Source organism: Ochotona princeps, chromosome 1 (assembly GCF_030435755.1).
Source record: "Ochotona princeps isolate mOchPri1 chromosome 1, mOchPri1.hap1, whole genome shotgun sequence".
Taxonomy (NCBI): Eukaryota; Metazoa; Chordata; class Mammalia; order Lagomorpha; family Ochotonidae; genus Ochotona; species Ochotona princeps.
The window spans coordinates 116,878,155-116,890,723 of NC_080832.1; the positions used below are offsets into that span (position 1 = coordinate 116,878,155).

Sequence of the window (12,569 nt, forward strand, 5' to 3'; positions counted from 1 at the left end):
GAACTGTTGCTTCTTTCCACACATCAACTGCATCGAATTAGTTCTGACATCCTTGTTTCTTTTTTTAAATTTTTACTGCTTTTTATTATTATTATTACTGTTGTCACAATCATTTTAGGATACAGTTCCATAGCTGCTGGGATTTCCCATATGCCCTCTCCAATTCCCTCCCCCCTATATTATTACTATAGTATAGCTGTAGAGTTCATACACAGTCATATGTCCATCATTACAGGCATGGACAATGGCAGAGAAACCAGCATCCTCTTGTCAAGATAAAATAAACAGTTTCATTGGGAGTCCATCTTTGTCTGGAAGTAGAGATGCATACTGTGTTGTATCCTCACATCTGGATGTGATAGTCTCCATTACACAGTTACTATACATCCCCTTAAATGAAAAGCCACAACACAAAATTAATAACAGGAAGAAAAACACAAATTTGCAACATCATGAATTTAAATAACATGGTACTAGATCTGATAGTCTCCATTACACAGTCACTATACACCCCCTTAATTGAAAAGCCACAAAAGAAAAACAACAATGGGAAGAAAAATAAAAAGAAATTAACAACATCATGAAGTTGCTGAATAAATAAAAATCAAGAACTTTCTTGAAGAAAATGATTCTACCGTATGATCTATGAGTCACTGAAAAATTTAATCAGAAGAAAATATTTTGAAGAGATGAAACTAACCAAAAAAAATCAAAATCCATGAGATAGTTTCCACTGATCTCCATTGGTGGAATGTGTTTCCAGTAGGCAACAAATAAATGTTTTTTTTTTTTTTTTTAACCCAGTCTACTAATCCATGACATTTGATTGATGAGTTTAATCCATTCACATTCAGGGTTAATACAAATGGGTGGTAATTTGGTTCTGTCATTTGAGCAATGGGTTATTCATTGATTTAGTTTTCTGTTGGAAGAGGCAGATTCTTTAGCTTTTTTTTTTTTTTTTTTTTTTTTCGACTGTGGAAGACCTTTATTTCATTTTCAAAGACAAAGGAAAGTTTTGCTGGGTGCGTTATCCTGGGCCGACAATTTTTTGCTTATAGAGTCTAAAATATGTTGCTCTATTATCTTCTGGCTTGTAGAGTTTCCTGTGAGAGATCTCTTGTAAGTTTGATTGGCATTCCTTTATATGTCAGTTGATTTTTTTCGCGTGCACATTTAAGGATCTTTTCCTTATGTTCAATTGAAGAGAGCTTGATGAACATGTGTCATGGTGATGATTGCTTTTGGTCAACTGTGTTGGAAGTTCTGTGTCCTCCTAAGTGTTGTTTCCCAATTATTTCTCTAAATAAGGGAAATTTTCCCTTTTTATTTCATTAAATATACCTTTAAAACCAGCTTCTCCTTCTGTACGTTCTGCGACTCCCATAACTTTTATATTTGGCTTTTTCTTTTTTTTTTAATTATTTATTATTTAACTTCATTAATTACATTGTATTATGTGACACAGTTACATAGATACTTGGGTTCTCTCCCCCCCCCATACCCTCCCACCATGGTGGATTCCTCCACCTTGTTGCATAACCACAGCTCAAGTTCAGTTGAGATTCCCCCATTGCAAGCGTATACCAAACATAGAGTCCAGCATCTTATTGTCCAGTCAAGTTCAACAGCTTCTTAGGTATATCCTCTCTGGCCTGAAGACAGAGCCAGCAGAATATCATCCCAGTCAATTGAAAGAACCAACATACCATCAGCAAAAATTTACATCATTATGGAATTAATTGACATAGTAATGAGTAACCAATATGTTAAAAGTAAATGCGAGTTCCCAGCCACCTTCTGTGACCACCTCATTGACATTTCAATTTTGGTTTTTTTCATAGTGTGTTTCATTTCTTCAATACTTTTTTTAGCCTGACCCTGCTCTGCTTCCAGCTTTTGGCTTGTTTCCTCTGGTGACAGGAAATACCTTCTAATTTTGAGGTTCTTTATTCTGCCTCCTTTATTGTATTTTGGAGACTCTCCATTGTACTTTTAATTTGCTCCACTGTATTCTTCAGTTCTGATATATCAGCTTTCATTTGATTCATTTCCAGTGTGACATATTCCTTGATTTCCTTGAATGCCTGCTTTATGTTGTTGATAAGAATTTCACAATAAGTACTTTGAATTCTGTATCCCCCATTTTCTTGATGTCTTCCTCAGTGAACTCTGAGATTGGCAAAGTTGGAGTCTCTGTTAACGGAACAGGAGCCTGTCTTTTCTCACAGGCTCAGTGCAGGCAAAGTGAGGGTGGTGCCAGGGCCCCTGGGGGTTGGGCTGAGGGACAGGAGTGACAGCAGCACCTTTGTGGCCATGCTCTGCACCATCCTGTGTGTCAGGCCACCTGTCTGTCCTCCCTACTGTCCTGGGCCTGGCTGAGCCTATTCCTGACCTCTAGGTGGTCAGGGTTGGCATCAGGGACAATCCTTGTGATTGCCTTCATAGGAAGCTGCCTGAGGGAGAGGGACGGGGAGTTCCTGGGGTGTGTGCCAGTGCAGACCCAGCCTGGGGCACAGCCTGGGTGCAGGTCAGGGCCATGGGGCTGGAGCTCTGTGTGGGGCCCTTCCTCCAGCATGACATGCCTCTCTTTTATGACCCAGCTTCATGGTCAGGCAGCCCCTGTGTCCTGGGCACCATGGAAGGACACGGTTGCTGTGACACAGCCAGGAGACCCTGTTCAGATGACACCTGCGGCAGGGAAAGGCAGGTATGCGGTGGCTGCTGTCCTCTCCATGGCCTCAAGATTGCTCAGGATTCCTGTTCTAGTGCTGGTGGCCTTTACAAGTCCCCCTCTCAGGGGGCAGGCCCCTAGGGTGTGCTCCCTCCCCAGGGCTGGGAGGAAACAAATGGATCAGGAACTCAACATGGAGATCCCTGTGCAGGAGGGTGCCTTTGATGAGGGTGGCCATGGCAGAGGCCAGCTGAGGGCATGGAGGGCAGGCAGAAGCAGGAATGATCTGGGCCAGGGTCTCAGAACCCTGAGTTGCCACTTGGAAGAGGATGCACTGAGGACTGTGGCCTGGCTGTGTCTGTGCTAGGATGGGGCAGGGAGGCCTCAGAGTCCCAGGTCAATGACAGCCTGTGGGAGCAGCTGTCTGCATGGGCAGGAGGATACAGTTCAGCCTGGGAGCTGGGCAGGGCAAGGGCCCGCGACCTCTTTGGCTTGGGTCTTTCCAGGCAGGGCAGGGCCAGCTCAGGCTGTCCAGGGTTGCTGCTCTGGGCCTGTTGTGCCCCTGGCCTCCTGGTGTGCTGTTCAGGTGGGAGGGGCTTTCTCAGGCCTTGGGAGGGAGAGGAGGCTGAGTGCAGTGTGGAGCTGGGCAGCAGGAGAGACAAGTGGGGTCCCAGCAGAAGGAGCGAGTGTGACTCTGTGTGGGCCTAGAGGACAGGGCTGAGCCCTGTGGACATGTGGGGGCTGCTCTTGGATCTGGTCCTCCACCCTGATGTTCTCTGCTCCTTTGCTTTGTGGTGACAGTAATGGCAGGATTTCATGTGGATTGAGATGCGGTAGAGGAACCAGGGCTAAAAAAGGGGGTGATACTAATGCTCGTGGGGGCATCAGCATCCTCCCAGCAAGGACTGGATCTGAGTTTTGAGAAGAGTGAGAGGTCCTGAGGGGATAAGAATCTCCCTGGAACATTGGTTCTTTCCACTGCTGTTTGTGAGCCTGTCTGTTGCAGATGACCAGCAGGTGGCGCCATCAGACCATGCCATGTGAAATCCAAGCTGGCAGGCCATGGTGTCTATTCCTGTGTCTCTTGGTTCCACTGAGGCAGCCTACCATCTGCAGAGAGGGATCTGAGTTCCCCCATGCTGAAGTCTCACCAACTTCTGAACATTCCATTCTTAATTTCCTTGTTGGAAAAAAAATGGGGAAGGTGTTGTGGCACTTTGGGTAAAGCTGTTTCCAGGATCCCATATAGACACTGATTTTTATTCCTTCTACTCCATTTCCAATCCAGCTCCCTGTTATGGTCTGGGGAAGCAACAGAGGATGGCCCAAACCTTGGGCCCTGCACCCACATTGGAGACTGTGAAGAAATTCCTGGCTCCTGGTTTCAGGTTGGCTCAGCTCTGTTCATTGTTGCCCTTGGTGAGTAAACACTGAATTGAAGAATTTCTCCATCTGTCATTTTCTGGTTGCGAATTTACTTCTTAAAAATAAAATAGGGCCCGGCATTGTGGGCTAGCGGCAAAAGTCCTTGCTTTGAATGCGCCGGGATCCCATATGGGCACCGGTTCTAATCCCGGCAGCTCCACTTTCCATCCAGTTCGCTGCTTGTGGCCTGGGAAAGCAGTAGAGAACAGCTCTAAGCCTTGGGACCCTGCACCCACGTGGGAGACCCGGAAGGAAGTTCCTGGCTCCTGGCTTTGGATTGGCACAGCACTGGCCGTGTGGTCACTTGGGGAGTGAATCATCGGACGGAAGATCTTCCTCTCTGTCTCTCCTCCTCTCTGTATATCTGACTTTGTAGTAAAAAACAAATACATCTTCAAAAAATATAAATGTTTATAAATAATTTTAAGAAGAAAAAAAATAAAGTCATGCCAGGCTTGTGATGCAGTGGGTTAAGATTCCATATAAAGACAAAATAAAGAAATCAAAGCAACAAAATGGAAGGAATTGCATTTCTCCATGTATCAGTGTGGATTAAGGAATTGACATTCATGAGTGAGTGCAACTATACCCTGTGAGTTATCCATGAAATGTGTGTATTGTGTGTATGCTGGGAAATGTACACGGTGACAGGTATCTCACTGTTGAGTCTGGAGGAGCAGGTGTGAGGGTGGGCCAGAGGCAGGGCTCTGCTGCCATGGTGACCAGGGGAGGGAGTCTGTGCAGGGACAGGGACCACAGGGACCTGCCGAGCAGGAGGGGCTGGCCCTGCTGCAGGAGGTTCTGGGTGTGTTTCAGGCTGGTGCGGCAGGGATGCCTGCCCTGAGAGGGGCCCTGTGGGGTACAGAACTAGGGTGAGCTGTGGTGTCAGGGGCCTGGGATCCTGGTGCTGAAGAGCAGGGTCAGTGCTCCTGGGTGGGGCCCTGCTGGGGAGGCAGGACTGAGTGAGTGAGGAATGAATGAGGTGGACACACAGAGATCAGCCCAGCAGCTGCCACCCCTGGTTCATTGTGTGTGGCTGGGAGGGGTCTCTGTCCTTGCCGCCTCCTGGTCCTGGCTGCTCCTGAGGGACAGACCCAATCCAGGCCAGGCAGCAGTGGCAGAGAGCTCCAGGGTTCCCTGTGAATGCAGCCTGAGCTTGGCTGGGAGCTCTGCCTGCAGCAGGAGTGAACCAGGGCCTGCCTGTGCCCAAGAGGGTACAAGGGACCCTTGGAGGTCTATCTGGGGTTCTGGAGTTGAAGAAGAAGGTGGGGGAGAGTTTGTTCAGGCACCGTGCAAGGTGCACCTGCTGATGTGTGCTGTTGTGTTTTGCTCAGCGCTGTTGTCTCTCTCACATTGCTGCAGGCATGTTGGATGCTTTGAGACCCTGAGTTTGATTGACCCTCAACTATCATCTGTAGTGCTCAGTTGTCTTCAGGCATAAACCTTTACATGCTTGGAGTTTTTGCTTTTATTTCAATCAAATTTACAAGTACTGATAGTTGAAAGAGTTCATTATTTTTGAAGCTTTCTTATGAGAGGCTGGCATTGTGGTGTAACATGGAAAGCTGCTGTCAGCAATGCCAGTGTCCCATGTGGCCGTTGAACAGAGTCCTGTGTGCTCCACTTCTCAGTCAGCTTCCTGCCCTTGTGCCTGGAAGAGCAGCAGAAGCTGGCCTGACTGCTGGGACCTGCAGCCATCAGAGAGAAGCAGGAAGCCAGTGGATCCAGCTTTGGCCTGGTCCAGCCCTGGTTTTGTGAGAGAACCAGTAGGTGTGAGATCTCTAACTGCCTCTTCCTTCTCTAACATTCCAATAATAATAAAAAAAATAAATGGAGCTTTTCATGGCAAGCAGTATCCTTGTGTCTTCTCTGTTTCTGCCTTCCCAGTGGTCACTGCGTCCAACACCTGAGTTGACCTTAGCCTTGGCTCCCCCATCTCACACTAGTGTCTTTCTGAGAGCCCCTGAGTGTCCATCTGTTGCCATCGTGGGCCGCATCGTGTTAAGAGCTCCCGATGTCTGTCATCAGCAGGAAGCCCACTCAGCCTGCAGCCCACACTGTGCTGCCCTCGGTCACCCACACTTTCACCTTCTGGGTCAGGATTCCCTGCTTTGATCATGGTGACTGTGCAATCAGGACTGTGTAACCTCAGCCACTCTCCCAGGCTGTCTGAGCTCCCAGTGAGTGTGGGTGATCTGTGTGAGCAGACACTCTGGTTAGTCACAGGCTCAGGTGTCGCCACGGGAGGAAGGGGAAAGAAAGATGCATGTGATTCTGCTACAGTTCTGCTTCTCATTGTAATTTATTTGAGAGAAGAGTGACAGAGAGACAAGGAAAGTGAGATAGAGACAGGGGAGATGTGTGTGTGTGTGTGGGGGGGGGCGCTCTTCAATCCACCGTTCACTCTCAAAATGGATATAAAAGCTGGCGTTGGTCCAAACTGATTCCAGGAGCTCAGAACTCCAACCAGGTCTCCCAGGTAGCTGTCAGGAGCCCAAGCACTTGGGCCGTCTTCTGCTGCTTTCCCAGGCACTGCAGCAAGGAGCTGGATCAGAAGCAGAGCAGCCAGAATGTGAACCAGCTCTCTGCTCTGGGATCTCGGCTTCACATGCAGGAGCTTAAGCAGCTGCTTGTTAACCAAATCTCGTTCTCCTGGGACAGGTTCCCATCTCTTACACAACCTTTGCTGCTTTCAGATCAGCCAGTCAACCTTTGTTGCTCCTTAGCTGTGCCCCACATCCTGCTAGGTCCTCATTTTTGAGGAGCTGTGCTAATGTCTGAAAACCTTTCTTTTGGTTTGTCCTCAGACATGTCCTCATTATGCTGACTTGGTACTGTTGATCAGGATGAGTTTCTTGTAACAGACAGAGCCTCAAGCTCAGTTAGTGGTTGCAGCCCCAGGGTCCCCAGGTTTTTCATTTATCCCTGGGGAACCTGTGGGCTCCTAGGTTCCTCAGTGAAGGTGGGAGCTCTCAAAGCCTTATCCCTCTGTTCACTCCTTCCCAGCCTGGGCAGTCTGTCTGCTGCTTGCCCATCTGTTGTCCTTTGTCCCAGCCATCTGTGAGGAGTGCAGGTGTTTAGATGCTGTGACCAGCATTGTCATGGAGATGAGTCCAGGCCTGACCAAGAGTGAAGGGAGGGAAGCAAAGAGCAGTTGCTGAGTGAATCTTACCATGGGTCTCATGTGTCAGCTCAGCCACAATTCCAGGGGAGCAAAATCCCTTGGTCTCCTCTGGCATCAGAGAGTGGTGCTTGTGACGTCAACCACTGACCCTGTGGCTGCCTGAGAGCTGGGGGCGTGAGGCTGCAGTTGATAGGTGGGTCAGTAAATAACCCCATGGTCTCAGCAAATGTAGAAACTCACTTTTTCATCACGCATTTCTCCGTTTTTTTCAGTTTTATTGGATTAAAATATCTGAAAAATCTGATTCTGAGAGTTTTTCCTCCTTGATTAATAGTTGCTTCATTTCAAAGTTTTATTTTTATCCTAAACGAATTAACCTTCTATCACTGAAAAGTCCCAGAGAGAAAGACAGAGGCAGGCAAATGGAGAGAGATCCTCTATGTGCTGGTTCACTCCCCAAATGCAGTAGCCAGGGCTGGACCTCACTGAATTCTGAGTCCAACCCTCCATCTTGGTCTCCCCTGTGGGTGGTCCAGTGCTTGAAGGACCATGTGCTTCCTCCAGGGTGTGCATTAGCAGGACACTGGACTGGATGCTGAGCACTGCAATGTGGGATGCAGCTTTAACAGTGTCAGCATAACTGTTGGTTCCCAAAGGTTGCCCCTGATTTTATTTTTGATTAACACATAGAATTTGTTAGTATTTATTTCTTTTCATGGTAATATCTTCTTCTTTCTCTCTCTCTTCCTTCCTTCCTTTTCTCCTTTCTTCCTTCCTTCTTTCCTTGCTTGCTTTATTTCAGAAGGGCAGAGTTGTAGAGAGAGCAGGACACAGGACACAAAGATCTTCCATCCACTGGTTCACTCCATAAATGGCTGCAACAGCCAGGGCTGGGCCAGGCTAAGCCAGGAGCCTAAGATATGTGCTGAGTGAATGAACACAAGTACTTGAGCCATCTTCTGGTGCTTCCCCAGGCCATCAGCAGGGAGCTTGGTTGAAGTGGAGCTGTCAGACTTGAAGAATTTGAATCAGTGCCCAAAAGGGAGACCCCTACAGCAGTTTCTGTAGACCCTTTGTGTTTGTATAGAATTAGTAGTAAAATCTCCCTTTTTCTTTTTTTTAAAGATTTATTTATTTTTATTGTAAAGTGAGATTTACAGAGAGACTGAGAGAAATATCTTCCATCAGCTGGTTCACTCCTCAAGTGGCAGCAATGGCTAGAACTGAGCTGAACCAAAGCCAGGAGCCAAACGTTTCTTCTGTGTCTGCATGTTGGTGCAAGGGCCCAATGCTTTCGGCCATTCTCTGCTGAATTACCAGGCCACAGGCAGGGAGCTGGATGGGAAGTTGCGCAGCTGAAACATGAACCGTTGTCCACACGGGATCCTGGTGTTTGCAAGGTCAGGACTTTAGCCACTAGGTGCGCCATGTTCTCCTTCCTGTTTGTTAAGGCTTATTTATTTTTTTATTAGAAAGCCAGATTGTACAAGAGAAAAAAGAGAATCAGAGATCTATATCTTCCATCATCTGGTTCACTCACTAAATGGTGCACTGGCCGTAGCTGAGCTGATGTGGAGCCAGGAACCAAGAGCTTAGTCTCGCACTAAGGTGCAGGTTTTCAGGCTTTTGGGTCATTCTCCCCTGCTCTGCCAGGCACAAGCAGGGACTGAGGGGGGAGGTGGAATATTGGGAACACGAACCAGTGTCCATATGGGATGAGGTGCTTGGGGATTGAGGATCAGCCAGTTAAGCCAATGTGCTGGACCAGTAATGTTTCCATTTTAATTTCTAATTCTACTTATCTGAGTTTTTTTTAAAAGCTTTTTTTTTTTTTTTGGCTAGTCTGGCTAAATGTTTGTCTATTTTACTTTTGTAAAACAAAACCTATATTTTTGTTTACTTTTCACATTTTCCTTCATTTCACTTTCATTTATGTTTGCTCTGATTCTGATCTCTCTCCTCCTGCTAATCTGGAGTTTGGATTGTTCTTGTTTCTCTGCGAACAATGACCTTGGTATTTTTACTGATATCACATTGAACCTGTGAATTGCTTGGGGGCATCGTGGACATTTTGATCATATTAATTCTTCTCATTCAGAATCTTGGAAGATTTTCCCCATTGTTTGTGTCTCATGTTCTTTCATTGAAGTTGTGTGACTTTCACTGTAGAGATCTTTCACGTCCTTGGCGAAATTTACCCCAAGGTATTTCACTTGTTATATCTATTGTGAATGGGAAGACCTGATTCACACAGGGGCTGAAGCACATGTTGTCATGTGTCTCAGAGATGTGAAGTTCAGGTTTCCCAGTTTCTGAGGGAGCAGTAGCGTCTCCTATCAGAGCCCCGCAGGAAGGATTCTGGGCTCCTGTCTCATCGCTGTAGCTAAAAGCCTGAGGAAATCAGAGCTGGGATTTTCTGAGTTTGTCTACTGCCCTAAAATAAAAACAACCTTTTCCTGTTAATGTCTGTACCCTTTACTTCTTGTCCTAAATATTTATTCTCTTGTTTGTTCAGTGTTGTAAGTTCTTTCAGATTTCCCCTATTACTTTTGGTTTTCCGTGGATGAGGCCATTCTAATGGCACATGAGGGAGACAAAACTGTCCTCACTTCTTCCTGGGAGCCTCTCATGGGTCTGTTAGTCTTCATCTCCCAAACAGACAAACATAAACTCTGACAAGAAGGACTCTGTAAGGAAAGCTCCAAGGACACCTGTAAGGAAGGTTTGGGAAGACCCCCTGGACTGGCCATGCAGTCAGCTGTTGGGAGGGGCTGCAGCCCAACTCCACGGACACAGAGGCCCTGACACCAGGATCCTTGTAGACCTTGTGCTCATCTGGCTGCTCCTCTGTGACCTTGGTGTAGATGTTACAGGAAGTACAATATCTGCCTGGGGACTGGGAGTTTTTACAGAGCATGATCCAACCTGGGAGGAACACTGTGCAAAACCTCAACATTGTAGCCACAATGGTCAGAAGAGCAGGTAACCAAGGTGGGAGTTGAGGGGAGCTGGCCACGGAGGTGAGGGCAGTGTCAAGGATGGTCCTGGCACCTGTGGGTTGGACACTAACTGCAGGTGTCCCTGCCAGGATTCAGGGCAGGACTGCTTGTTGGTGTCAGAGATTAGAGACCTGCCTGGAGAGAGGAATTCTGAGGGAGCCAGGAAGTGAACCTTGTCTCGTCTGGAGCCAACAGAAGCATTTCCATCACACCTCAGAGGTGCTAAATGCAGGACGCCCAGGATGTCAGCACAGACAGCAGTCCTAGTGCAGGCCCAAGGCCAGGGTCAGGGTCAAGCGTGTGAGCTGTGCCCTCTGTGCCCAGCAGCAGGGCTGTGGTTCCCAGCTGGGACCAGCCAGGGTGAGGGCATGGATTCTTTTTTTTTTTTTTTAAAGATTTATTTATTTTATTACCAAGTCAGATATACAGAGAGGAGGAGAGACAGAGAGGAAGATGTTCCATCCGATGATTCACTCTCCAAGTGAGCCGCAACAGGCTGGTGCTGTGCCGATCCGTTGCTGGGAACAAGGAACCTCTTCTGGGTCTCCCACGCGGGTGCATGGTCCCAAAGCACTGGGCTGTCCTCGACTGCTTTCCCAGGCTTCAAGCAGGGAGCTGGATGGGAAGTGGAGCTGCCGGGATAAGAACCGGTGCCCATATGGGATCCCGGGGCGCGTTCAAGGTGAGGACTTTAGCCGCTAGGCCACGGTGCCGGGCCCGAGGGCATGGATTCTGCTCATGGCTGTGCAGCCTCAACCAGGTTCTCTGTATTTCCTGTGCCTTCAGCACCAAGCCAGGTGCAGGGTGAATTTGTAACTCCTGGATTTCACAGTGGGCTTCAAGGAGTGAAATCTGTGTGGGGCACCATGTGAGGCAGCAGGATCCAGGGAGGTTCCGTGTGTTCAGCTGTGAGCCTCTTCCTAGACCTTCTCCCTGGGCTAACCCCTGGCTGAGTGGACACCTTGTGTCTCCAGTGTCCTGTGTCATCACTGACCACCTGTGTCCTTTATTTCCTCCTTGGTGGAAAACCACGGACGTAGGCATGGGCACTCTGTACAGGAGTGGAAATGCAGCTTGGGACACCTGATCCCATCTCAGTGCTCTGAGTCCTGGTTCCACATCTGGCCCAGCGTCTGCCCAGTGCAGGCCTTTTGAGGTAGTCGATTATGCACCTGGACTGAGTTCTGTGCTCTAGGCTTTGGCTTGTCCTGTCCCCAGCTGTGTGGGCATTTGGGGAGTGAGCCAGGGGATGGGGGATCTCCTTTTCACACTCCTTTTCATAAAGATGCAAAAATTTTCGAATAAGTAAAAACAATTGTCTGACCCCTTCCCCATCTCGAAGTGCTCTCAGTTCACAGGTCCAAGGTTCCAGTGTAAGTTACAGCGGGGTTGATCGTGGGCGCTCTTAAGGAAGCAGGTGCCTTGTTGTTCACTGTAGCTATGTCCGGATGTGAACACTGGAAACTGAAACATCACAAGCTGAGACTGCAGTGACTGCCCCTCCCCCCTGACATCCCAGCTAAACAGGAAGGTGTCCAGTGAGGGTGGGGTCTCTCTGGATATCATACAGCTGACCCGGACTTGGGATTCCTTATCCACCCAGCACCTTGATACAGTCCTGCCCAGCACAGCAGCCCCAGGACAGTCAGAGGTCAGGAGGGAGATGTGGCTCAGAACTGGGTGCCTCTGGTTCCCACATTTTGTGCCTGGAAGATCCTAAGTGAAACCACTCCAAGCTGGGCTGCCTGCACCCAAGTCTCTGCCAGAGCGGCCACTCACTGTGTGTGGCCCAGGGCCCAGGGGTGCTCAAATGACCATTTGCAGGGGTGTCCTCCTTGCCTCCTCCTCTTTCCCCGGATGCAGTCCACAGGAAGTGCTGCAGAAGGATCCAGAACCTCATTTCTCTCACCCTGCCCATGCCCAAAACCACCATAGTAACTGGCATCCCTGCCTGGAAATGGCAAGAGCCCCTAGAGCTTTGTCTCCAGTCTCTCAGCCCCGTCCTGACGCAGCAGCCAGGGTGGTCCCTGGACAGGAGAAGGTGCACACGTCCTTCCTCTGCTTGGAGCTGTCTCGTGGCTCCCACCTCACTCAGAGCCAGGGCTGAGTTTTCCAGCGTGTGCGAGGCCTGCTGGACAGTGGTGCCTCGACCCAGCCTTCCTGACAGTTCCCTGCTCTGTGTGCAGCCTAGCTCCTGCCCAGGGCATTTGCACTGGCCATCCCCTTCCAGCACAGCACCTGCCCAGACACCTTTGCTGGTGACTCACTGTGTCCTCCCAACTTTCCTCAGGGTCACCTCCTCAGTGCAGTGCACACTGACCACGGTGGTGAGACAGCCAGCTGCCCC

The 12,569-nt window shown here is 48.7% G+C and overlaps 1 protein-coding gene across 7 annotated transcripts in view; it reads right to left on the reverse strand.

Annotated features, from left to right (window-relative positions):
• Window positions 1-12,569, reverse strand: part of LOC101523895 (patr class I histocompatibility antigen, A-2 alpha chain-like) — a 426,293-nt gene that overhangs the window by 267,297 nt on the left and 146,427 nt on the right. Inside the window, exon 7 of one of the 7 annotated variants that reach the window (XM_058666555.1) lies at window positions 11,646-11,686. The exons of the other annotated variants lie outside the window; for them this stretch is intronic. Coding sequence (XP_058522538.1) covers window positions 11,661-11,686 — 26 coding nt within the window. The 3' untranslated portion in view covers window positions 11,646-11,660. Of the gene's footprint in view, window positions 1-11,645; window positions 11,687-12,569 lie in introns of those variants that run through there. 7 annotated transcript variants of the gene reach the window in all.